Raw genomic sequence first — 27,295 nt, 5'->3', positions numbered from 1 at the left:
TTCAAAAGTTCAACTTTATAAACACAGAAAAAAACGCATTTTTTTTCTCCTTTTTGTTAAATCTTGAATTATAACCTTAACTAAGGCCTGCAGTTTATTAGATGTTGGTCTGGGTTGTTTTATGAGTTCTTAGATGAGTTGTCATGCTTTTGGGGAAATTTTGGTAGGCCGGGCACTCCTGGGAAGGTGATCCGAGAGTTTCTTCCAAGCGTTTATTTAGTTATAACTATTCTATCCAGCAGTGCACATATACAATAAAGATCTAAGAAAGTATCACAAAAGTTATCATAGACTCATATTTCAAATAAAGAGCAAATATTTTCCATTTCTTAATTAGCATCATCTTACAAATGACGAAAAGCTTATCCAAAATGCGACTGTCCTACTATACTCACTTGTTATAATGTGCCGTGGATAACAAACTAAAACTATGAATCGAACATTTTGAAATAAACACAGACATCAGTCACTTGGTATTTGGCGAGCCAATCATGGATACTCATTAGATAGCGGCGAGGACAAGCATTTCTTTATAAATATCACAGCCAGCATATAGAGAGCATTGAGGCTACCTCAGCCAAAGGTGGGAATGAGTCTTGATTTCTTTATTTGTTATATTTCATTATTATTTATATATTAATCAAGGCAAAGCAACTACCGGAGAACCATCACAATATTACAGTATCTTCTACTGGATTCCAGGACATAGTGGAATAATGGGAAATGAACAAGCTGACATGGCAGCAAGACAAGCTCTTACAGAAACAATTAGCGTATGCCAAATTCCACCCTCTAACCTTAAACCACTGATAAATTAATATATATCAAATAAATGGCAAGCAGAATGGGAACAGTACAAAAACAAATTATTTGAAATAAACCCAGTGGTAGGAAAAAGAAGTTATCACCCATTCGAATCAAGACACAAACTGGTAGTATATACAAGGTGCCGTATAGGATACAAATATTACCCATGTTTATTTATTAAAGGATGAAAAAGCTCCAAACTGTCAGCGCTGCAGAACTACCCTAACCATAAAACACATACTTTAGGACTGCCCAAGTTTAAACACTATAAGAAAACTATTTCTACCGGAACAAGATTTAAAAAACATATTCTGCAAGGCAAAACCAGAAAATTTTTTACAATTTCCAAAGTGCACATAAAGAACCAAATGTAAAACCTTGTTCTTCTGACAAAGACCATGCTATTATGTGACCTATTATTATTATTATAATAGCCTTTTAACTTTCTCACTACTCTCTTAATCACTTACATTATAACATAATAAATCAGCTTAATATTTAATGTGAATCTTGCCATAAAATAGCCTGAGAAGCTGATATGGCAATAAATCCAAATACGAACAAACAGATTATTATTATTTTTGTGATAATGATTTTATGACTTTTTACTCTGCGCAGAGTAAGGCTTGCGCTTTTTGAGGGCTTCTGGTTCTGTGGTTGCGTGAGGTCTGACTTAAAAGATTTAGCTGCTGCCTTTGTGGATAACTTTTCAAACTCAAATTATTTAAGCTGCATTGTTTTTATAAGGTTTGCTGTATTAAAACGTTTGGCAGACGTTTAAGTTTTGATTCCCTTTTAAAGAGAGTGGTAATATTCCCAGATTGGCGACGACTCATGTATTTCGCATTATCAGGATATTACAGGATTATTTAATAGTACAGTTAAGAGACAACCGTTCTATAAAAATTAAGTCATTAATCGGCAGGTTTCAATTGCCGGCCGATCAATCAGAGCCATTATTTTTTTAATCCTGTTTAATGTAGATTTACTGGTGTACTTTGGGTAATTGTCTTGTTGCATTAACCAATTTTAACCAGGCTTTAGCTGTTGGAGAGATGGGCTTACATTTGCCCCTAGAATACTCGCGTATACAGAGCAGTTCATGATAACCTCAATGACCGCAAAGTGCGAAGGTCCTGTGGCTGCAAAACAAGCTTAAATTATCTGTCCGTTGCCATGCCTGACAGTGGCTATGAGATGTTTTTGCTGAAATGCTAATTGATTTTTGCCAAACTTGGCGCTGGGCGTTAAGACCAAACAACTAGATTTTGGTCTCATTTGTCCATAGGATGTTGCGCCAAAAGTCTTGAGGTTTGTTCAGACACAGTTGTGCTAACCTCAGTCGTGCTTCCATGTTCTTTTGGACAGGCTTTCTCCTAGCTCCCTTCAAAGCAAACTGTAGGTTCTGAGATGTAGCTCTTGGGGGTTTTTCTATTTCTTTGGGCATTATCTGGTCTGACCCTTGTGCTGGGAAGTCCACTCCTGGCAAAAATGGCATCTGCGTTGAATGCTTTCTTTCTCGCTGTAATGTTTGAAAATAGTTTTATAACACAATTGCTTCTCTAGGAGTGTTGCTTTTAAACTTAAAAAACATCTGCCTTTATAAATGCTGCAACGTACCTTCTAAAATCATGTGGAAGCAGTAAGGGGGTTAGAGCTAACTAACTACTAACTTTTGAATAGGGCTGTATGCAGTTTACCCACCATAACTGATGCTGGCTTTTAGACCTCATGCTGACAACATCTTGCATGGTTGTTTTCCTCTTTGACTCAGAGAGCATGACAACTGTTGATTACAACAATTTGTTTCCAGTTACAGTCTTTGATAGCTCTACATGGTATTTAATAGCATCTACGGTATTTGCCATATTCCTGAGCCTACATCATTATATGCACTACATAAGCATGACCGTTTTTAAGACAGCGATGTCTGAGGGATCGAGATCACCATTTTTTTGATATCATTGAGGTTTGACGGGCTTTCTTGAATTTCTTAATAATATAGTACACAACATAATACATTCGAGGGATCTAGGAACTATTAAATAATTTACGATTGCATCCGTTGTCAAATCAATTGCCTTGCCTCATCCTTACTGTAGAAGGATTAAGCTTCAGGCTTCAGCTTAAGGATTAAGTTTTTTTAAAACTTCTTGTATTCTTGTATACTATGAATGATTAGTTTACATGATTAACAGCACTCGTAAATTGGCCCTGTCCTAACTGTTTTGGAGGATGTTACGGTCACAAGATTTTAATTGAGTGCATATGCTCAACAAACAATTAAATTTACTTGGTAAAATTTTATCAAATAATGTGGTGTTGGGTTTTTTAATACAGTGCTAGGTAAGGAGACTTTACAGACTCCTGTTTGTTTATTGTTGACAATTTCCATACTTTTCCACCTTTGATGTGGATAATTTCTCTATCCAAATATATAAATCAAAATGATCCAATAAATGTTATAGTAAAGTATTAAAACATTTTCCACTTACTGTTATAGAACATTTACTCCATTATCATGTACCATTTATTTATTTATATATATATATATATATATATATATATATATATATATATATATATATAGTAGCACAAATCAACTATCAGTTCTCAGTTCATGCTACTGTTGCATTTTCTGACAAGGTTTTTTGACACTCCTAGTTTTATGGAGAAAGTGTGTTAGAAGTTATTAAATTCCCAACTTTCTGACATGTGATACAGGGAGACCATGCTGCAAGCCTTGAGGTTCGTCATTCAAGGTGCAGGAGCTAAAGTTGACCCTGCCATCAAGAAGAATATCACCACCACGTTATTAGGCATGCTGGGACATGATGAGGTATGACAACCTGTTTTTAGTGTGGGTATCAGTGCTGATTGTACTTCTTTTAGATGACTTTAGATGACAATAAGGTATCCTTAAAATGTTCTCTAATTATAAGTGACTACTGTATGCATAACACCAAAAGTTTATTATGAATGGGAGACTATTCTTTAAAATGACTCTTTGTGTTTATAAAGAAATAGCAATCATGTAGATATTTTGTAAATAACTTTTTGATCCAAAACCCTGTGGTTTGCCTGTACAGATGAAACAGCCTGTACATGTGAAAATCCATCCCCCATCATCCGGGGGTAGCTGGTTTGATTCCCGGGTGATGCTGTAACCTCTCACAGCCAGAGGCCTAGAGAGAGCTGATTGGCCGAACTCTCTCACAGGGGAGGGCTGAGAGGTACTTTGTGCTTCCACATAAGTTACGGCTTTACAGCCAATCAGGGGAGCGTCTGTGAGCTCACGCGAGCGGATAGCGCTGTCCTAGAGTGTTACGCCACCCCCAACGGAGCGTGACCGAGCAGTTTGAAAGGATGCGGTTGGCTGGCGTCACGTTGTTTGGAGAAAACACGTGATAGTCTTCCGCCCTCCCGACTGAGTGGTAGTAGTAGCCTGTGAGAGCCCCCTAGTGACCGGGAGAAATTGGACGTGACAAAATTAGAGAAAAAAATCTGGGAAAAAAAATTTAATAATCTTTTAACTTTTGTGATGCACATTACAATCCACAGCCCAGGTACCTGCATGATTTATTTTGTTTTAGAAAAAGGTCAATTTGCTTTTGCATAATTCTGAGACATGTTTTGACTGTACAGGCCAAATACACGGTTAGTTTTAACATTTGAATAAGACTGGGGTTTTACACTGTCAGTGCAGTTAAATTGTAATGTATAATAATATAATGTTCTAAATTAAAGTACAGTGGTACCTCAGCATATAAATGCCCCACTTAAGAACTGAAATTTTGTAATGAAATCTGCCTCAGAATGCAAAGTGTTTTTGGCATACGAGCGAACAAACCGAACGGCGGCTAAGCACTGGGCTTTTGTCTATAGGTCTCTGCAGGACAAATTTAGTGTCTCTAAATAGTGGAGATTTCCGGGATGAGCATGTCTGGTTACTTGCCTGACAAGTGGGAAATCCTTATATATTAAGGAGCAAGATGTCGTTCAGCTTTTTGGTTCATACCTTGGTTCTAACAGTATGTTAGAATAAAATAAAATTTTCTTCATGACCATAGTGCAAATGATAATATGCAAGACCACATAAATTACAAATACACAACAGTGTACAGTAAATGCATACAAAAATACACAGTTGTGGACCCAAAGTGAATGCTGCGTTGTATCGCACCATGGTCTTTTTAACCTTGAACACTTTCACAAAACGATTTACAAAAATATAAATTCAAGATATATAAATTACATTTTAAAAATTTTAACATTCATAGCTTTATCATTTTATTCCTAATAAGCAAACCAGTGGAGATGATGGCAAGGAAAAACTACTTGGGATAACATGAGAAAGAAACCTTTAAAGTAATTAGATTCAAGGGAACCCATCTTCATTTGGGTGATGCAGCACAATAATAAATAAATCTCTTCTATAATTGTGTACTATATGGTCAAATTTGAAACTACACAACAGGATTTTAATTTCAGTTTAAAAGAATTCCACTTTAAGGTTGCCATCAATTTACCGATTGACACTTGGGTACAAAGTGGTAATTTGAGGTAAGTTCAGTTTACGATTAAAGAAATTGCAGTCATAAGCATTCATAGTAAAACAGTTTAGCAAATTCAGTCCAAAACCATCTTCATGGTTTAAGATAAGATGAACCTTTATTAGTCCCACAAGTGGGAAATTTGTTTTGCCACGGCAGCAAGTGGACAGTACAAAGTTAAAAATTAAGAAACAACAGAATAAAGTAAAATAAGATAGAAATAGGGGAAATAAAATAAAATAACAAATACTAACAGTATAAATGTATACTATACAATCTGGCTATAAAATATGGACATTTGTGTAGTAAAAAAATATTTACATAAATATATTTAGACAATAAGTAAACACAGTTGACTAAGTAATATGTTTGTACTCAATGAATATATGTATACATACAGAGAGTGAATGACAGGCATTTACAGTAATATTCTAAATGTTTTAAATGTATTAAATTGCACTTTGCCCAGTTATGTTGGTCCTCCGAGACAGAAAGAAAAATTCTGTACTTAACACAGAAGTACTGAAGTTAGGCTATAGTTTTCTAAGCCATGAAGGAAACATGCTTTGTTGTCATATGTATATTTGAGAGAATAAGAAACATAAGTATGGCTTACTGTCACACAACATAGAAAATACTACTGTACATTTGTTCAGAAAGCAAGCAGGCACTTCGTCAAGACTGACAACATAAATGAAAAGATGAATCAGAAGGAAACAGAAGACGTGAGGGCACCCTGGCATGTCAGCCAGCCAATTTTAATACCAATATTTCTGTCACAATTAATAGAAGAAATTTGAGCGTTTAGTGTCTAATGTCGTTTACAAATTCCTCAATTTAATTAATATGAAAGTTAGGCTTCAGTTGTCAATCGAAGAGGATAATATGATATGGTTCTCTTATAATCTATAATGAGGTCAAGCAACACAATCAAGGTGACGCAACCCCCATCAGAGGGTCAGTACAGTAGGTAATTTACCACTTCAGACAGTGCTGTCTCTGTACTGTGATGAGGTCTAATACCTTACTTGGCACTTTCATAAAAGTGCTCCCATAAAAATAACTGCTATATGCTACAACCTTTTTACGATCTTTGAGATAATGGAGAGGTTTAAACTATAGTTGCACAGCTGACCGTGGATGTGGTCAGGTTTTGATTATGGGGTTTATAACTGCAATTTATAAAATATTTGTTTACATATCCAGTGCTAAGAGAAGAACTGGGTATTTGGGTACCTTCACTTATTTGCTACATTATGTTTCAAGTATATGAGGAGTAAAAATGTGTTTAATATTCATTGCATTCTTTTTTCAGTGGTCAACCTCTGAGAGTGTAGTCATATGTCACCTTGGTTTCAATGTTAAATCTGCGTGTGCACATTCTGTGTCTGTGTGTAGGATGCCACACGAATGGCCTCTGCTGGGTGTGTTGGTGTGTTGTGTGCTTTCCTGTCTGAAGAAGACCTGAGGAATGTTCTACAACAGCATGTCCTTGGTAAGCTCCAACACAGAGAAAATATTCTTGTGTAATGCCACCTGAGTAATGGTTTCTCATTAGTAATTTCATCCTATTTGTACGTGGAAGTTTTTTTTTTTTTGTGTGTGCGTGCGTATGCATATGTGTGCCTCTGTATATGAAAAATCATTATATATTTTACATTCTATATTATGCATGCATACGTACATTCATACGTACATACATTCATACACACATACATTCATTCATTAATTGGCCTGACTGTACATATAAGGTCTTGATTTAACTAAGAATACAGGTTAAATTTGCAGTCAGGAAAATTGTTCATTGAGAATGTTAGAATTTATTTTTCAGCTAATGCAAAATTTACTTCATGGCTCTCTTTATGGTAGACAATTGTACTGACTGATGTGAAATCTCCCACAGCGGATATGTCTGGAGTAGACTGGATGGTGCGCCATGGCCGCAGCATGGCTCTTGCTGTTGCTGTGAAGTCTGCACCCGAACAGCTGTGTGCTCCAGAGTACAGTTCCACTGTACTGGAAATTATGTTATCTGGCACCACTTCAGACAGAGTAATGCCCTCCTGCAAAATATTCTCTTCATCATGTTGCATTTCACTAAAATATAGAAATGATTATGCGGCCAAGGGATTGTGAAATCATTTCAATCAAAATGATCGTTAAGATAATTATTCTGTGATTCTGTCATTATTTAGTCATCTAAAAACTCGCTATACATCAATATAAGAATATACAGTATCAGAATATAATTTATGCACACCACTTGCTTTGTTATTTAAAGTAACACTGGAGTATGTTTAATTAAAAAACATTTAAAACAGATGCATTTTTCTAGCCATGTAGTATACAGTCTTAAACATGTTAAATATCTTTCTTCAAATACTGTTATTGTTTGTTTATTCTACTACTTTGAGTAATTTTACTTTAATTTTGCAATTATAATTGTAGAATAATAAACACAATAGTATAAGTTTTTCTTAACTAACAAAATATTATAAGCCTGGGAGTAATGGGATATATTTTTTATGACTTGATGTTCCTTCTTGTTCTCAATTTTCTTTATTTGTGTGCTGGTACTGTAGATTCCCATAGCTTGCAGTGGGATCAGAGCAATGGGTTACCTTATGAGGCACCAGCTCAGGACAGCTGGAGCAGATGCTGTCTCACCTCGTATTATCCCTCAGTTGGTCAAGGTTAGTGCTGAAGTCTGCATTGAGTTTTCTCCTCTGTCCTGAAAGAGGTGCTTTTTGGTTTTATAGTAAATTTAACAGCAGCCTTTTGAGTGAGAATGAAATAGAGGGAGAGACAGAAAAGTGACGACAGACAAGTTTGTCAAACTTTTCCACCACATTAAATGAAACATTTAAAACACATGATATAAAATATGCACTTAAAGTGATCCCCTTTTCCCCCCTATTATGATGTTTGATGTAAATATTACCTTAAGCACTTGATCTGTGTCTGCATGATTTAATGCACTGTGCTACTGTAATGTGATTGGCTAATTAGATACAATAACTCCATAAATGTTCAGTGTGGCATGTGTCTCTAATGACAATGCAAATAGAGATCAAATATTTGATGCCTTAGCCTTTTCAGTCCCAAGAGAACAAATTTAGTTATTTGTTTTACCTGGTTTAAGTGAAGGATTTCAAATGGGAATAAAAATGGGTAGTACTTAAAATCAGATATTTTTATGTTGATGTTGTGCAAGCTTTATAAAGATTTTATATATTCAGAATGGCATAAATATGATCTCCTCTAGAGTCTACAAAATCAGTCGAGTGATATCCGTCTGGTGACGGAGCGAGTGCTATGGTGGGTGTGGAAGGATGCGGACACCCCGGTGCTGGAGCCCAGTCTGATTAAACCAATCATCAAAGCTCTGCTGGACAACACCAAAGACAAGAACACTAGTGTCCGTGCTCAGAGCGAACACACCATTGTCAACCTGCTACGACTCCGTCAAGGAGATTCTGTCATGCAGGTACATTCAGAATTAAACAAGAAATATAGTTTTATTACACTCATTTTTAATTCCTATTTTAAATTTAATAACAAATTGGATGCAAATTACACAAATGCAAAGTCATCATGTATCACATGTATTCTGTCTCGTCAAGACCACAGAACATTCTGAATTTCTAAATAGTATTAAAGAATACCACACCACTTGATAGATTCAAAGTAGACGCCCTTTTTAACTGCATATTTTCATACCATGTAAGACTATAGTGTACACACTAGAAGCTGTAGTAGTAGTTTTCAGTAACACAAGATTGCTCATTAATAAATGTTTCCTTTGTGCTTGTTTTAGAATGTCAGTGCAATCTTAGACTCAGCCAGTAATGAGCTGTTGTCCGAGTGTTACCGCCGATCGCTGAAGAAGATCTCGGGTCTCCCTGACTCCAATGAAGAAATTGATGACACCATCCTCACGTGATCTGCCCAAATCAGTGCTTCAAGACAGTCCATCAGCCAGTTCTGAGTTATTAGAGAATATGATGTCTATGTGAAACTATCAGTTATGAAGAGAAAACGCCCCACAAAAAAAATATTTTGGACTTTCAAATATTTGACCTATTGAATTCGCAAAAACAAAAAAAAAATATTTGACAGTTATAGCCAAATGTTAACATACTTCTGATGCCTAGTTTTGATTTTTACTGGATGAGCATCAGTGTCGATTTTATCTTGTATTCTCAGTATTGTAGTTGTTCACGGAGTGTGCACATTGAGATTGGAGCAACCTAAAGTGAGACACTGATTTTCTTTTTTTTTTCTTTTTTTCAAACACCACTGTATCCTTTGATAGTGGTTATATTAATAAAATACCTAAAAAACTTTTTGATTTGATAAATTTTTAACAAACAGTCTCTAAAAGTAAAAAGTATAGTAGTTCAAAGTATTCTTGTTTCTAGCTCCTGAGTGCCACAACAATAAAACATTTATCTCTGGGAGATTGCAAGTTTCACTCCTGATTATACCATAGCACCCATGGCTCTTAGAGTTAGGAGAGCAAAATTGGTTCTGCAGTCTGGAAAGGGTTATGCTGTCTTTGTCAAACAAGACCATACTTACTAATAATGGCTATCTGTGGCCTTATTTATGCAAAAGAGAGCAGATCACACTTTTCTCTTGTGATGCAGCATAAGGAGGCGTTAAAAAAGGTATGGCTGGTCTTGGAGGAAGCAGTTGGAGTTGCTCTGACCTAGTCCAAGGGAGGAAAACCGGCAAACTGGTAACAGGGTAATAGGTGGCCAAGGCTTATTGATGCACATAGGGAGAAAAGGCTGGGCAGTGTAGTGCAATCCAATAGAAGCACTAGTATAGATCAAATTGAGAGAAAGGTTAACGCTGGTTGTGATGGAACAGTATCAGAACACCGATACTAGGCAGATGGTAATAATGTTATGACTAATCTGTGTATAATTGTGCACATAAAAACCAAGTGGATTAAGAATTGAATGGGTTAAGAATTGAATGTTACTTCATATGTTAGTTTGTATGCATGTGAAAACAGGCAAGAGAATACCTTTTGGCAATATAGTGTATATAAAAGCGCACAGTGCCATGAAAGTATTTGCCCCTTCCTGATTAATTTTTTTTGTTGTTGTTGCATATATGTCACAATTATATGATTCAGATAATCAAAAACACATATAAATATTGCACAAATATAATCTACATAAATACAAAATTAAGTTTTTAAATAATGATTTCATTTATTAAGGGAAAAAAGCTGTCCAACTGCAAACAGCCCCTTCCCCATCTCCAGCACAGCTAAACGAGTGGGCAATTGTGAGGTTAATTTTTATTCTTTTTAAATAAGCTGAACAGTTTGAAACATCTGACATAATTTTAACAAGTCATTTGAAGGTTGCAGGTGCATTTCAAAGTTCAAATGGCATAAAATAACTGTGAATTCCAATTCTGATTCCTGTCAATGTAGTGAAATGACATCAGCTCACATGACCGCAAACACTCTACATGCGTCTGAAGCCAGTGTCGGAGCTTAGTTTACTACTACAATATACTCAAGATAAACCTCTGCAAACATCTATTGTTAGTGTGTTCAGTTCAACAGCAGTGGTGAAAAATCTCTCATATAAAGGGATTATATACAGGGTTGGGAGATAAATACAGTATACAGAAGCCTAGATGTGTTCTTAGGCTTCTAATAAATTCATATTTCATTTGAACAATATAGGAGCACAATACGAAAAAGAGAAGAATCCAACCTTTAATTGAGAAACAGTACAGTTATTCAGTGGAGGGAAAAAAATCCCACATTACGATTTTTTTTGTGTGCCACAATTATTGCCACTCCTGATGTTGTACTTCGTACGATCTTGTGATCCCATTTTGCCAACAAGACAGCGCTTAATCTCCTTCTATACCATATACAAAAATTGGAGAATACAGATAGAGTCCTGGGTCCTGTCTTATGCACTCTCCTCCAACTCACCCCATAGGTGTTCAATTGGGTTGAGGTCTGGGGACTAAGATGGTCATGAGAGAAGCTTAATTGTGTCCTTGCGAAATCATTTTTCGAGGTTTGGGTTATTATCCTGCTGAAAATGACAACCCATCTTCAGCTTTCTTACAGAGCCCATCAGGTTTTGATTTAAAATATCAAAGAGAGCCCACAGTATCAAGGTGCCCCCATCCCACCACAGAGGGCAGGTGGCAGAGATAGCAGCCTTTATCTCTTCTGCATTGTTGGGTCTGGTGTCTCGAATCTTTCTCTTAACAATATCTCATAGATTCTCTGTGGTTTAGGTCAGGAGGGTTTACTGGACAATCAAGACAAGGTATACCAAGGTCCTTAAACCAGGTACAAGTACTTTTGGAAGTGGAGGTAGGTGACGGGTCCTGTTAGAAAATGAATCTACATAAAGTTGGTCAGCAGAGGAAGGCATGAAGTACTCTAAAACTTCCTGGTAGATGGCTGTGCTAAACTTGAACCTAACAAAACATAGTGGACCAACACCTTGATTTTCAAATGAAATTTGAAATGCAAAATTTACTTTCATCTAAAAAGATGACCCACTGAGCAATCCTTTTTGGTCCTTGGCCCAGGTAAGATGCCCCTGATGTCTCTGGTTTATAAGTCAGAGGGTTCATAAGGGTGACCGTCGCCGTCACCCTTGGCTTGCTCATCAGAGACATTTCATTCATCATTCATTCATGTAATTATCTAGACACATTTTTCTCACACATACACACTTCCAAATATATATATTATTTCTTTTCTAAAAAAAAAAAAAAACCTCTTAAATTTTTTGTGAAGCTGCTTTGAGAGAATGACCATTGTTAAAAGCGCTATATAAATAAAATTGAATAAGTTGCTTGACACAAGGAATGCAACAGTTGTAGCCAATGTCCTGGATACATGTGTGTGTGTGATGGCTCTTAAAGCACCGACTGCAGCCGTGTACACTCTTGTAGAATCTCTCCCAAATTCTTGAATCTATCAGAAGGAAATGAGGACATGAGGGCTCCCTGAGATGTAAAGCAAACAATCACTTCATCGTCAACAAACCTGAGTGATCAATGAGACTGGGGAGGACAGCATCTAAACATACCAGTTTACCGTAATTCCCTACGTCCATGAGTCCCCCAAATCTGCTTCTTATCAGTGTGTACCCTACTGAAACAGACTGAGAGGCCATTTAAAGGAACAGGAAACCTTTGCAGGTGTTTTGGGTTGATTAACTGGTTAGTGTTACACGATATTAAAATTTTCTGAGAAACAGAATTCTGGCCGTTCATTAGCTGTACGCCATAATCATCAAAATTAAAGGAAATTATGTGTAAGAAATTACACTTATAAATATATAGGTCTGTGTGTAATAAATATCTAAATATAAAATGTAATATTTCCAAAAATCAACAAAAAAGCATATACAATATAGAAATGGCAAACTTCTGAAAAGTATATTACTGCATCAATGTGACATGGCATGAAGGCGATCAGCCTGTGTCACCGGATAAAAAAACATGTTTTGAAGACCAGATTGCTTTGATATCAGCCTTTAGCTAAACTGTATTGTTGGGATAGGTGCTTTTCATCTTCCTCTTGACAATACTTCATAGATTCATTGTGGGGTTCAGGTCAGGTGAGTTGGCCGAACATTCAACAGTAAAATCTCATGATCAGTTAGTGGTAGTTCTGGCACGGTGGGCAGGTGCTAAATTTCTCAGGAAATCAACATCTCCATAAAACTTGTCAGCAGTGAGAAGCAGCAGACTTCTGGAGAAAAAAAATCAGAAGTGCTTTAAAATCTCCTGGTAGACAGCTGTGTTGATTTTGGACTTATTAAAATGCAGTGGACCAAGACCAGCAAATAAGATAGCGTCCCAAAAAAAGAGAAATAGAATGAAAAGAGGACAGACAACTGAGAAACACTCCAGTTTGTCCTTAACCCAGGTAAGACACTTGGTTATGTTAATAATAGGTATTCAACAGTTGTGGCCCATTTTCTAAAGACGTCTATGCGTGGTGGCTCTTGATGCACTGACTGGACTCTTCACTCCTTCTGAAACTCAGACGTTCCTCATCTGTAGTTCTTGAATTGGCTTTGCTTGTGAATTTTCCTAAGACTATGGTTATCCTTGATACTTGTGCACTTTTTTCACCACACTTTTCCCTTTTAATCAATGTTTCCTAAATATGCTTCATTACAGCATCTATTATGAAGGCTGCATGCTGTCGAGTTTTTCTCTGTATATCACCTAAGGCTGTGTGCTTTTATATACATTTCATTAATATTTCTTTGGTATGCAGCTGTGTGCATATATTCATCCAATAAACTAAAACGGGGTATGTGGTGTGCAGAAGCATTACTATGTGTTTGAGAGCCACCTCATCGTACAAGATATGAAGTAAATAAAAATCAGTCAGTAGACAGTCAGGTACATTTCATTAAATTCTGTGACAAACATCCATCGTTAAAATTAATTTACTTAGACTGGATAAAACAATGAGTAAGTTAGCACCAAAGTAATAAAGAACAATTAGGGCCCAAGCACTATGACATAAGCCCTATTATGTGAGTGTGTGAAGGGCCCTCTTGTTCTTCTAAGGGTTTATTTATTTTTTCCAGCATCAGAAACTTTTGGGCGGGTTTGGTCTCTGATGACATACCTGTGGAGGTATGGAAGTGCTTAGGAGAGATGGCAGTAGAGTTTCCAACTAGCTTGTTTAACAAAATCTTGGAGAGTGAGAGGATTCCAGAAGAATGGAGGAGAAGTGTATTGGTGCCGATTTTTAAGAACAAGGGAGATGTGCAAAGCTGTGGCAATTACAGAGGCATACAGCTAATGAGCCATACAATAAAGCTGTGGGAAAGAGTAGTGGAAGCTAGGTTAAGGGCAGATGTGAGCATTTTTGAGCAGCAATATGGTTTCATGCCTAGAAAGAGTACATCAGATGCAGTATTTGCGTTGAGGATGCTGGCGGAGAAGTACAGAGAAGGTAATAGAGTTGCATTGTGTTTTTGTAGATTTAGAGAAGGCGTACGACAGAGCTGTGGTGTTGTATGAGGAAGTCTGGAGTGGCAGAGAAGTATGTTAGAGTGGTGCAGGACATGTATGAGAGCTGTAAGACAGAGGTGAGATGTGCTGTAGGTGTGACAGAAGAGTTCAAGGTGGGTCTGCATCGGCTCTAAGCCCCTTTTTGTTTGCTCTGGCGATGGACAGGATGACAAATGAGGTTAGACAGGAGTCTCCATGGACTATGATGTTTGCAGATGACATTGTGCTTTGTAGCGAGAGCAGGGAACAGGTGGAAGAAAACTTGGAGAGGTGGAGGTACGCTCTGAAAAGCAGAGGAATGAAAGTTAGCCGCAGTAAGACGGAATACATGTGTCTGAATAAGAGGAACGGTGAGAATACAGGTAAAGGAGCGGAGGTAAAGAAGGTGCAGGACTTTAAGTACTTAGGGTCAACAGTCCAGAGCAACAGAGAGTGTGGAAAGGAGGTGAAGAGGCGGGTACAGGCAGGTTGGAATGGGTGAAAAAAAGTTTCAGGTGTGTTGTGCTAAAAGAGTATCAGCGAGAATGAAAGTAAAGGTGTACAGGACAGAGGTGAGACCAGCAATGCTCTACGTCTTAGAGACAGTGGCACTGAAGAAAAGACAGGAGGTAAAGCTAGAGGTAGCAGAGCTGAAGATGTTGAGCTTCTCTTTGGGAGTGACAAGGATGGGTTCATCAGAGGGACAGGACAGACTATGTTAGATGTTTTGGAGATAAACTCAGAGAGGCCAGATTGAGGTGGTTTGGACATGTTCAGAGGAGTGATTGTGAACATATCAGTAGAAGCAGATCTAGTACAATCTTTTAACATACATGGACACTATGGACACATTCACACACATCTACACTTACATGTTTATGTTTACATTCTGGACCATTGCACAACGACACTTTAATAAGGCACCTTAATAAGTCACTTTTTATGCAAATTTGCACACCATCTTTCTTCGCCAAATTTTAATTAAAAAAATGTTCAATGTACAGTATATATTTCCATTTTTATGTACAGTATATTTCTATTTTTATCCTAGTTAAATAAAATTTTCTATCGTATTTCTTTTATTCATATTTATTTCTTATTATAAGTTTCAATTCTCTTTTTAAGGTCACTGGCGGTCGTATAAGCATTTCACTGCATATCGTACTGTGTATGACTGTGTATGAGACAAATAAAATTTGAATTTGAATTTTGAGGAGAGGATGCAGAGGATAGGGTTAGATGGAAGCAGATAATTCGCTGTGGTGTCCCATCAAAACAGCCGAAAGACAAAGAAGAAGAAGAGACTTTTTGGGGGTCTTTCCCTCCACTTCTTCATACAATGTTCAGTCATAAAATGGTCTGATGTTATATAAAATATGCTTATATTATGTGATTCTTATCTTATTACCGGTCAATAAATTTGTCCCCACATTCTTCAGTTGTTCGCCATAATTTCCATATTGTTTTTGATTTAATACAATTATTCGACATAATTACAAGCAGAACAAGCAGGAAAAGTCATGTTATACGGTTGAATTTTTGCGCAGTAGCAACAACTCGTATGGGCGTCAAGTTGACACCGGAAGTAGAGGGTATGTCCGGTCTACCCTTTTAGATGTTTTTGGTCGCAACGTTTCGACTAAAACAATATGGCCGCCTTAAATTGAAATGGCTTCAGCACAATGACGTCATGTCGCGTGCTACTTATATACATCCATGCAGTAGAGCGTAGAGGGCTTGGCACTGATGCTATTAGCCTAGCGTTCGGTTCGAAAAGGAAGCCAAGTTTCCGCTTTACGTGTAGAACTAAACCAGGAGGAAATAAAGACGCCCGGTTTTAACTGTCCTTTATTCGTTAATATATGTATATATTTTTATATACATGTATTTTTCTGTGGAAAGAGGAACAGCAGATTAATTTCAACCATCGCCGGGTCATCGCCAAAACAATTTAGTGCGGATTCGGTTCATGAGCCGGGACAGGAGGCGTAAAGCGACAGCGCAGGAGCGGCGAATTGAGCCGATACTACCGGCATGGCCAGGGACTACGATTACCTCTTTAAACTCCTCATTATCGGCGACAGCGGTAAGCAATGCCGCGGATGTGCCACGGGAAGTAGGCCCAACTGCGAGTTTACCGTAACCTGATCATTTGCATCGTTAAGGGTCATGTAACGCAAGGCGGGCATCGCTGCTGAGCCGTGAAAATCTGTGTTGATCATTCAGTAGCGTTTATTTAATTCTCGCTTTAAATTTGCGCAAGTTTGAAACTTTGTATTAGTTACAAAATGATAACTTTAATCAGCCATTCAGGCCGGATGTGTTCGCACAAGCTTCCTCTCCTCTTTCGTACACTTGCTTAGTAAGAGGATTCATTTTCTAATAGCCTAATAACAGCTAACGTTCATTCTTTTTGGGTAAAAAAGTAGTAGAACAAGAGGCAATGCGGACATATGGATCTGCATCCTCGCATATTATAGAGTTTTCTAATTAAATTTTCGCCTTATACAAAACCATACACAGTTTGGTATACAGTGCAATGCTTATACGACTGTCCGTGACCTAAAAGTGAAGATTTTACTATAGTGACTATTGCACTAGAGACTACAATTAAACGAAAGGGTTTAAAGCCTTTTCAATTAAATAAATTTAGATTTTTTTTATCGGAAATGTACAAAAATGACCAAAAAAAAAAAAAAGAAGAAAAAACGCCAAAATTAAAGTGTAAACTGTGAGGTATAGAAGTGTAGAAATATGGTGTGTGGTATGACAGCAGCAGTATGATTAAAACATGCAGCAGTGTGGTTGTCTTATACCCTCTAGAACTGAGGGCTTTTAGGGAGCCTTTACAAAGACTTTCAATTTATCAAACCAAACAGGTGTGAAGGGGTTCACTGTGCTTGATTTTTCTATTAAGATTTCTTCATACATGTGATCCTTAATCTTTCATACCATATGTTTTTCTCCCATTACATTAACCATTTTTTAAGCTCTAAATATCACTTGTTGCATGTATGGCTATTTTTATAGATTAATTTTAGTTCATTTTCTTAAAGTGTTACAATAATTCTGGAGATGTTGTTATTATTATTATTATTATTATTATTATTATTATTATATGACTACTAAGTCTACATGGCATATTGACCACAAAGTCATCAATCTATGTCATCAATGATTTTTGGATTTGTCATCAACGTTTTTTCTGTGGCTGTTTACCGTAGCAATTGTTGTTTTTGTGGTTGCCAAGTGTGCCGATTTCCTTAGGTAGCAAGTGACTTTAAAGTGTAGAGAGAGCTCATTGGTGACTTGTCCTCAGCTGCACCATCAGTGCACAAGGGAGCATTATGTAGATGCATATTCAACTTGTGTGCATCTATTAGACTTAGACATTGGGTCCCATTAAGGCTGTGATACTCTGCTGTTTATACACCATGCCCATCTACAGACTTGGTCCAAAATAGCTAACAGACACACTCTGCACACAATCCTTTGCTCATACACAGGCCTCAATGTGGCTTATTGTTTTGGAGCAGAGGGCTAGCCTAATGAAAGTGTCTTAATGATGTAGTTCAGTGTTCTAAAAAAAAAAAAAGTGTTGGCCTAGTCTCAGGAAAAACAGGTGTTTTATGTTTTTGTTGATGCTGTGGTGTTTCAGTGTCATGTTGTTGTTTTTTTTTTATAATTTATATTTATAATATATTTTGTCTTTTCTAAAAAAAAAAAAAAAAAAAACTACTGCTTGACAATGGAATTACTGTAAAATTCTCTCACTCTGACCTAATGGATATGTTATACTTTTATACAATAGTTAGTGCCAAAAGGGGGCAGTCTCATTGCACAAGAAACTCACCAATGAGACCTTTAACTATATGTATTGCTTCGGTCCCAGGTGTTATTAATTACTTGGGCCCCATCCTTTTGACCGCATCGCTTTTGTGTTATATCCAGCAATATGACAATCCTTCTCATGTGATATTGTGATATCTTGTATATATTTTTAAGAGCTAATAAACATGTCTGTTTTAGCAATCCCAGGTGAATATGCACAGTGCATTTAAGTTTCTTTACATTTTTCACATTTTATAATGCAAATTCAAATTAAAATTGATGAATTAAAAATGAAATTTGTACTGTACCAGGAATCTACACAAAACAGTCCTTGAGAGGGACTCAGTAATGAAAAATAATTTGTACGTTAAAAACGTAACAGTCCATTGCATAAGTATTCACTGTTGTGATCTAAAACCTTATCTAAATTTGTTCTGTGCAACCATTTTGCCATACAAAGTCATAGTTTAAGGAATTACAGTACCATTCAAAAGTTTGGACACCTTCTCCTTTAATATATTTTTTTTCTTAAATTATTATTAAACATCCAAACTATGAAAGAACATGACATTTTCTTATCCATTTAACAACCAAGTGACCTGGAATGGTGTTTAAATCACAGTCGTCAAGAGTTAGTTTGTGATTGTGTTTGCAATCTACAAAAAAATTTTTTATTTATAAACAGAGCCACCTGATTAAAGATGGGCTTAATTTAATTACTACTTAATCTATAATTGGAAAAAACAGAATGGCTTGATTAATCCAGTACATTTTTGAGAAATATATTGTCTAACAGTTGCAAAACATCTTTCTGTGCTTAGATTATTGTGTTTTTTGGTGTGCAGCCACCATTTTCTTTTTTTTTTCTTTTTTTTTTTAAATGGCCCCTCCTACTTTATACACATTTTATGTTTATATACATACACTAAATGCATATATTTTTTTTGTTTATATAATTTAGGTTTAGCATTACTATGCCTAAACTTTCAAGGTTAAAGAATTTTTGTATATGCTTGCTTTTCCCCATGTCTAGTTTAAGATTTTTCTGAAATTTCATCCGTTTGTGTGATTTTGCTTTCCCAGTTTTTAAAACTTTTCTTCTATTTTGCCACAGGTGTGGGGAAGAGCAGTCTTTTACTGCGCTTTGCAGACAACACTTTTTCAGGTATCAGTGGATTTTTATTTATTTTATTTTTTTTTATGTCTGAAGTAATTTTTATTATATTTTATTTATATTGACCAGTAAAATGACCAACAGACAACAGTTGAGGGTTCTTAAAAAAAATACAGTTAATTACAAAAAATGTAAAAGGAACAAATAATGTTAATCCTTTTTTTTTTTCTTTTTTTTTTTGGTGCAGGTAGCTATATTACAACTATAGGAGTTGACTTCAAGATCCGAACAGTAGAGATCAATGGCGAGAAGGTTAAACTACAGATCTGGGACACGGCAGGCCAGGAGCGGTTTCGAACCATCACCTCCACGTGAGTAACAATAGCAAGCATTGTGATGATGTGATGGCATGTGAGCATATTCATTCACTTTAAGAGCCTATGTCATGATTACATGACTTTGTTAGCTGGAGGCTAAGCTCTAACTTGATGTTTTAATGAATACCAGATAATACTGTGATAAATTTAAATAAAACAACTTTGGTTAAATGCTGTAAAATGGAAGGATAATCAGAAATGCTTATGTTTGTAGTGCACACTTTATATTAGGTAAGGTTAAATAAAGTATTGTCTGTTGTAGGCATCGATATAAGTCTACATGTTTGTCATGCTCATACTAATTGAATTAGAATTTGGGGATCTTAAAGGAATAACATTGGGAATAACATAACTCCCTAAGTACCTGAATGTTGATGTGTATTATAAAATAGTTAGTTCTGTGTTCTAATAACTGGTAATTACGCTAACTGTAGGTTGCAGCATGGGTGAAATTAGGCCAGGATGGTCCGTATTACTGTACAGAGAGCAGTTGTCTGAAGAAATATTTAAAACTTCTTTTACCCCTGTTAATTATGCTAATTAGTTTCACCAGCTGCGGTTAGTTATTTGCACATTCGCGGAAGGATATGTTGGTCGAGCAGAATAACTGGTTAAATAATAATAAATTATGTTTGTAGAACTGTAGTATAAAAACAATCTCAATAATAACCCTATGCCCACATGCCTAAGACCACATTACAGCCTTTATCCAACACAACAGCACTTATGTAATACAGCAAGTCCCAGACTTTCCACAGATCCGAAAGGACCGCCGATTTATGAACATTAATAGATGCGAACAAATCGCGTAAGTAGCTCGCGTGTATTGTCAAAAGTTAGTCACTGCAGTGCACCAGATAGAAATATTTAGTTATATACATTATTTTCAGTGTGTAAGTGAATGTATAAAATGTTCAAAGTTCGATATATTGTATGTGTGGGGGTGCGGGAGAAGTGAGTCTGCCTAACAGTTTTCAATTAATCAGTCTCGGAGACTAGAAGCGCAGGCTTGTGAGACTATAATGTGGAACCAAACCTGTGTGAGATGATAGAAAATGTCTATCCTTATTTAAAATTAATTTCTGTATTTAAAGCTTTCCTGGTGGTGAATACTGTTAACCTAATGTCAGTATATGCCAAAACAGCTCCGAGACAAAATGGCAAACGTTCAAGCGCACAATAAAGGCCATGTAGCGTTGTCTCCTCAGGGCTGCCTTTAAATGAGGGCAGCTGACCTCGCTGCGTTACAGGGATTCTCCCCGTGATTTGGAAGCGCAGTCTCACAAGGCTATAACGTGAAGCCAAAATACCAAACCACTGTGTTGCTTTACATTGTATATTTGTCAAATGTGTATAACACCCCTCACTTTCTGACTCACTTTGTCAGGCTTATGAATGAATCCAACAACAAACATGCTCCCGGAACGGAACTAGTTTCCAAGTCTGGGACTTTACTGTACTCACTACTTGACTTTCTGCCCAGTAATGATAAAACTTTGTTAGTGTAACCAACATTGGTCTCTATCGATCAGCTTAGGGATAAGTGTCATTCCATTGTAGGTGGTCCTGTCGGATCAGTTTATACATTTCCCAAACTTGCTCTTCGAAAGATCCTGCGTTTTTCACATTTTATTGGTTTAGCTACTCTACCATGCCCATTTCAATTAGGCAAATGGTGTGCTGGAAGCGGAGAAAACACTGAAACATGCAGGGCAGGACCAGGATTGGGTAATAGATAGACACCTTTTGCTGTTGGTTTGGTGTTGGTATTAATGGATCCAAGAACTGAATGGTCTAGAACTGAAGCCTGCTTTACTTAATTACGAAATGGCATGAGGAAAAATAAATATTTAATTTACAGTTGAGTAAAATAGAAGTTTTGTGTTAAAATTGTTATAGTTTCTATCTAATTATGTGTTAGTATACAATAATTTTCTAAGAAAGGCTTAGTCCTTCTAGGGCAAGAATGGGATGAGGCTCGTCAAAGCAATGCGTAAAAAAGCAGGGCAGTGCCACTCTAGATTCTGCTTGGATTATACATGCATGTAGGGATGGGCGATATGGCCTAAAATCCATATTGCGATACACATTGCAGCCTTTTGCGATAACGATATATATTGCGACGTATAAAATATAATAAAACCATTTCAGAACAGGTTACATAGACCCTTAGGAAAGCCAAACTGCTATTTTTTTTTTTTAAGAAATAAAGAAACGTTGCATGTCGTTTTGAGAACATTTATTGTGCAAAAGCAAAACTGTAATTAAACAACACAATGTTGCAGATAAATAAACTAAATGTAGTGCCTTTTAGAAAGTCTGCACTATTCTACTATTCACTGCACTATTATATGAATATTATATGAATTATTTTTGTTTTATATATATTTACATATATATATAACAAAAATAATTTATATAATATTCATATAATACCAAGTGGGTTTATATATATATATATATATATATATATATATATATATATATATATATATATATATATATAAAATATAAATATTTATTAAAATATTAATATTATGCTTATGCACAAAATGTTTTACCCTACCGATGGCGAGGTGCAGCCTGTGTCCAAAACATTGCAGCCTGGTCCAATCTCTCAGAGACGCTGCCTTGACCACGTTCGTTCCGTTATCAGTAGTAATGCAAACTTAGCGTTCTTCTTTAAAACCCCATGACTCAAGCGCTTCCTTGAGTTCTTGTGCGATCTTCTCGGCCGTATGTTCAGCGGGGAAGTACGACGTCTGCAAACACCGGCTGCCAAGATTCCAATCATCCGTTATATAGTGAATGGTCAGACTGAGGAAAGGCTCCATGGTACGGTTTGACCACAGGTCCGTTGTACTGTAGTAGCAAAGTATTTCAAGTCACACAGCTCTTTTTTTAACATTTTCGCAGAGCTCGGCATACAATTTTGGCATCTCTGTTTCTGTGAAGTATTTGCGGCTTGGCACCTCATATCGTGGATCAATAGCTCTGATCATGGCTTTAAAGCCGCATCTCTCTACCGTCTCTCTGTTTCGCTGACACTTTCAGCCATGTTTATTCAAGATGATGCGTTGCAGCCGGCTGCAGCTCGTTGCTCTAAATTTCGCGGGTAGATTGTGTCATCAAACATGCATTATCGCGATAGTGCAATAGAATTAGAATCTCTATCGTAGGCCAATTTTGTATCGTTTATATTGCATATCACTTATATCGCCCATTACTACATGCATGGCTGCTAAATACAGGTCAGGAGTCGTAGATTGGCCTGCCTGCTCCAATTTAGAATGTAGAGTGCATTATGAAGTGCAAAATATGGCCCTGTACAATTAATCAGACCATAATTGATCAATTGATAGGAAGAAAATCCTGGGGGCTTGGGGGCTCAGACAACTGGTGTCTTCTGTGCCCAAATGCTGTTTACTGTGGTTTAATAGGTGTTTACTGTCAATAGTTGATTGTCCCAGCTTTTTCGTAGGATGTTACAGCCACCATATTTAAAATTGTTTTAAAAAAAATAATCAATTCAGATTTTGATGTAGAGTTTTCCATAGTACAAGTCGAAGAGGCTTCATAGATGACACCACCTTGTTTTTATTGCCGATTTTCCATACTTTGAGTAGGGTTTGTAATATTTATACAGCATAAATATATCTTTCGATCGACTATCGTTGCCTACATCCTCAAGGTCATTGGTGTAGAGGGTTGGCTGTTTTCAGAGTGTTGTACCAAAGCACATTTATGAAAAGTTTACTAGAAGACAAGTTGTGGTAGAAAAAGGTGGATAACCAACAGGGATGACTGGAGCCTTAAGACGATTGTCAAGCAAAGCCGATTCAAGAATTTGGAAAAGCTACACCTGCATCTTAAGGAAAGGCTAACTTCACAATATTCTTTTATATAGATAGATAAATAGATAGATTCTCTCAATATATTTGGCATGTAACAGTCCATGTTATTGTATAAATTAGTTCAGTACCTGATGTTTGGTTCAGTGCTGATTGTAATGAGGGAACACAGTCTAGCTTTAACTACTGATGAATGATTTTCTCTGTTAATTTGGTTAATTAAATGTTCTAATTGAAATGTGCACATTTATATACATGTTCATATGTTGGCTATGTTAATTGGCGTCTGTTAATTGGGTCAAAGTCCAACTTGGAGCAAGAGCTAATTCAAGATGTTTATCCCCATGACATTGATTATACTCTCTCTCTCTCTCTCTCTCTCTCTCTCTCTCTCTCTCTCACACATACACATAAATCACAGGTATTACAGAGGAACCCATGGGGTCATAGTGGTGTATGATGTCTCTAGTGCTGAATCATTTGTCAACGTTAAACGATGGCTGCATGAAATTAATCAGAATTGTGATGACGTATGTCGAATATTAGGTAAGTGTCTTGGTCCTGATCATTATTTTCATGAATTACAAACCTACACAAATATAATCCAGTTAGAAAAGTCCAAAGAAAAACAAAATCAAAGCAGAATCCCCTCTTCTGGTTATCACTTTTATTTTAATTGCACAGTTTCAGACCTACTTTAACAAGGGACACTAACATCTTAGAAGATTGTATTATAATTTGCCTTTTTTTGCTCCTTGTTTTTAGTGGGTAATAAAAATGATGACCCGAACTCTAAAGTTGTGGAAACAAATGATGCACAAAAGTTTGCAGAGCAGATGAATATCCGCCTGTTTGAGACGAGTGCAAAAGAAAACATTAACGTGGAGGAGGTAAGGGTTTAGGCTTTAAGGGTTTTACCCTTTCATAGTTGTTAGACTATGGAGATTTAGATTATGCTTAAGGATACATTATAGGGATTTTATTAATAAGTAAATTTAAGCTTTGTGATAGGAGCAGCCCAATCAACTATAGTAACTGGTTATGTGTAAATGCTCTTTGTCTTTCTATGTAGATGTTTAACTGCATCACAGAGCTGGTGTTACGGGCGAAGAAGGAATCTGTGGCTAAGCAGCAGCAATTACAACAGAATGATGTTATTAAACTCAACAAAAACAGCAAACGAAAAAAAAAGTGTTGCTAGTGGATCTCAAACTTTACCGCAGCTCTCACTCCAGAATCCTTATAGAGAAATGGACTATGATGACCTAAATTAAGAGCCAAGAAAGCTTAATAATAAAATGGAAAAAAGAAACAAACATATCCCTTTTGGACATTGACAAATCTTGAAGACTTTTAAAAGAATGTACAGATTTTTATAGAATTAAGGAATTTTTAAGTGGGAATTCAGTAGATGTGGTATTTAATAAAAGATCATCCTTCTTAACTGTAGAACCTACAAGCTGACATGTGCTCCACAATGTGCAAATTTTTATGTGTATCATGTTACTTCTACAGCCGTTTTTGTTCTATGTTTTTGTTTCTCTTTGGGTCTCCATCTCAGAAGTGTCTAGAAAGTGTAATGAGCTTATGACTTTGACTCACATATCCAGTGGCACAAGGTTTTATTTTGGCTGAGTGCAGTTTTCTGGTATGTGCAAAATAAATTTACCCTACCATTTTCCAAGCATTTGGAGGAAAACAACAAAGATAAAACATTTTACTGCCATGATCCTAATTAGGACCCTAATGTACTGGCATCATTCCTGAATGTTGCTATAGAACAACATGTCAACTTTTGAAATTCTAATGTATTTTGGACTGCCAACTTGAATTACAACTTGTCATACAAGTCTTCACCATAGGGGTGTAATTACTTATGTCATCTTCAAATGATCCCTGTATTCAATGTTATAGCTCACCTTTTGCCATAAATAATTTACTTTCTTTGACTGCAGTGTGTTAAGCTATCATGCTGTGTATGCTTTTACAATTATTCTATTATTTGGCAATGTCCTTTAAGGGAGGCAGAATTCAGTTAAAATATAAAGGCATTTTATTGTACCAACAGTGGTACAAGTGCTACAAGACTGACCGGTTTCCCTCAGGGTATAATGGTAGATGCAGGAACGTCTAAGAAAGGAGTAATGCAACTCATTAAGCATTTTCCTGCTACAGCGTGCCTCATTTAATGTACTGTGTGACTCATTAGATGTATTGTGTCTTTGCACCTCATATAATTACAGCTTGAGGTTGTTACAACCTCATAACTAAAATCCACTATAATTAGAGCTAAATATCCAAAAAATTTCACTATTATAATGACAGACTGGCTTAAATTTCAATAAGGGTGACCCATTAAACCAAGTAATGGCAACCTGTCTCCCTGAATTTTTATCCAATGTGGATATGTTGCAGATTTCACGTGGATGATCTTAATATTTGCACATAGCCATATGAGTAAGCATGTGTTTGTGCTAGGAAACACTTTCAGATGTGGTTCTGCTGTACACTGGAGTAAGAAAAAATATCCTGCGTCTGTTCCTGCGTATTAAATAAAATGACAAATATTTTAAGTTGATTAACATTTGGAACAGACTCCTTTGTCTTTCCTCCTTTATTTGTTTCAATCTTTAAATCTGTGTGCTACTGAATGATTTATTTGCCAAGCTCAATGTAATTCCTTATCTTATTTGCAATCCTGTGAAACCAGCAGTGATGACACTTTAGGACATACTTGCATTTCTGTTTTATTCTATCACAGTGCATTCCACATAACATTCACTGTATGTTTTTCATAAAAATATGGTTTTGTGAAATTGTATGCTGTACATTAACTATATTGCATAAAAATAAGGAATTTGGGTCATAATGATTTGAAAGTGCTTTTACAATAATGATGAAAAGTGCTCTTATATATAAGCCTTATCTATTCTTATAAAATTACAAAGGTGTATAAAATCCACTAGAATATACAGTCCCCAGAATTGTGTCAAGTGTCAAGGCCTATTATTATTATTTTTTTGCTGTATGCTCAAGATGATGAATATAAGATTTTAGATTTATTTTTATTGCAATAACTGGATTAAACTCGCTCACAATACACCTAGATGCAAATATCAGAAAATTGATGCAAAAATTCTTATCTATTATCATATATTCATCTTTTGATTTCAAACCCAAATTCTGGTGTTTTTCTGGGACTATATATATATATATATATATATAATGAAATGTATTCACAATACAGCATACAGTCGTCATGTGTTTTACTTTGACTACTTTGGATTTATTTTATTTTGTGCATTAAACTTTGAATTAAAATTATTATTTATATATATATATATATATATATATATATATATATATATATAAAATATGGGCTGGCATGGAGTTCAAGTAATTTATCATTCTTTTTATTCTTGATCAAACTGAAATTTTTTTATGGTGACTGGGTTTTTTTTTTCCTGGATATTTTTTCTGTATTTAGAGCACTATTCATTTCCAGCTCTGGAACGTACTTTGTAAAAATATTTTCTGCCTCTGTAAGGTGTGGTGCAAGAGACTAAATGTTATGTTCTCACATCCCCTTCTTCCCCACGTTTTCCCCATGTTTCTGAATGTAAAAAGCAGAGGCCTTTGAGTCAGAACAATATATTTCCTGGAACTGTTTTCGCTCTTTGATGTAAAGTATTGTAGACTATAGGTTTTGTAAGTTTTTCCATGACTGTAGTGAAACTGTCATCC

At 36.2% G+C, this 27,295-nt stretch overlaps 2 protein-coding genes across 2 annotated transcripts in view; both read left to right on the top strand.

Moving 5' to 3' along the window:
• Positions 1–9,822, top strand: part of gcn1 (GCN1 activator of EIF2AK4) — an 88,947-nt gene extending 79,125 nt beyond the window's left edge. The window contains exons 53-58 of the mRNA XM_053503670.1: positions 3,532–3,646; positions 6,759–6,855; positions 7,264–7,412; positions 7,943–8,053; positions 8,626–8,847; positions 9,178–9,822. Of these exons, the coding sequence (XP_053359645.1) occupies positions 3,532–3,646; positions 6,759–6,855; positions 7,264–7,412; positions 7,943–8,053; positions 8,626–8,847; positions 9,178–9,303 (820 nt within the window). The 3' untranslated portion in view covers positions 9,304–9,822. The remainder of the gene's footprint in view (positions 1–3,531; positions 3,647–6,758; positions 6,856–7,263; positions 7,413–7,942; positions 8,054–8,625; positions 8,848–9,177) is intronic.
• Positions 9,823–16,089: 6,267 nt separating this feature from the next.
• Positions 16,090–26,133, top strand: rab35b (RAB35, member RAS oncogene family b). The gene is made up of 6 exons (XM_053504093.1): positions 16,090–16,464; positions 19,324–19,374; positions 19,571–19,694; positions 23,973–24,097; positions 24,317–24,441; positions 24,624–26,133. Exons 1-6 carry the CDS (start codon positions 16,413–16,415, stop codon positions 24,750–24,752), a joined length of 606 nt encoding a protein of 201 aa, XP_053360068.1. The 5' UTR covers positions 16,090–16,412; the 3' UTR covers positions 24,753–26,133.
• The last annotated feature ends 1,162 nt before the right edge of the window (positions 26,134–27,295 follow it).

This window comes from Clarias gariepinus, chromosome 9 (genome assembly GCF_024256425.1).
Source record: "Clarias gariepinus isolate MV-2021 ecotype Netherlands chromosome 9, CGAR_prim_01v2, whole genome shotgun sequence".
NCBI lineage: Eukaryota > Metazoa > Chordata > Actinopteri > Siluriformes > Clariidae > Clarias > Clarias gariepinus.
Note: the sequence above shows the minus strand (reverse complement) of the source record. Positions and strands in the feature narration are given on the sequence as shown.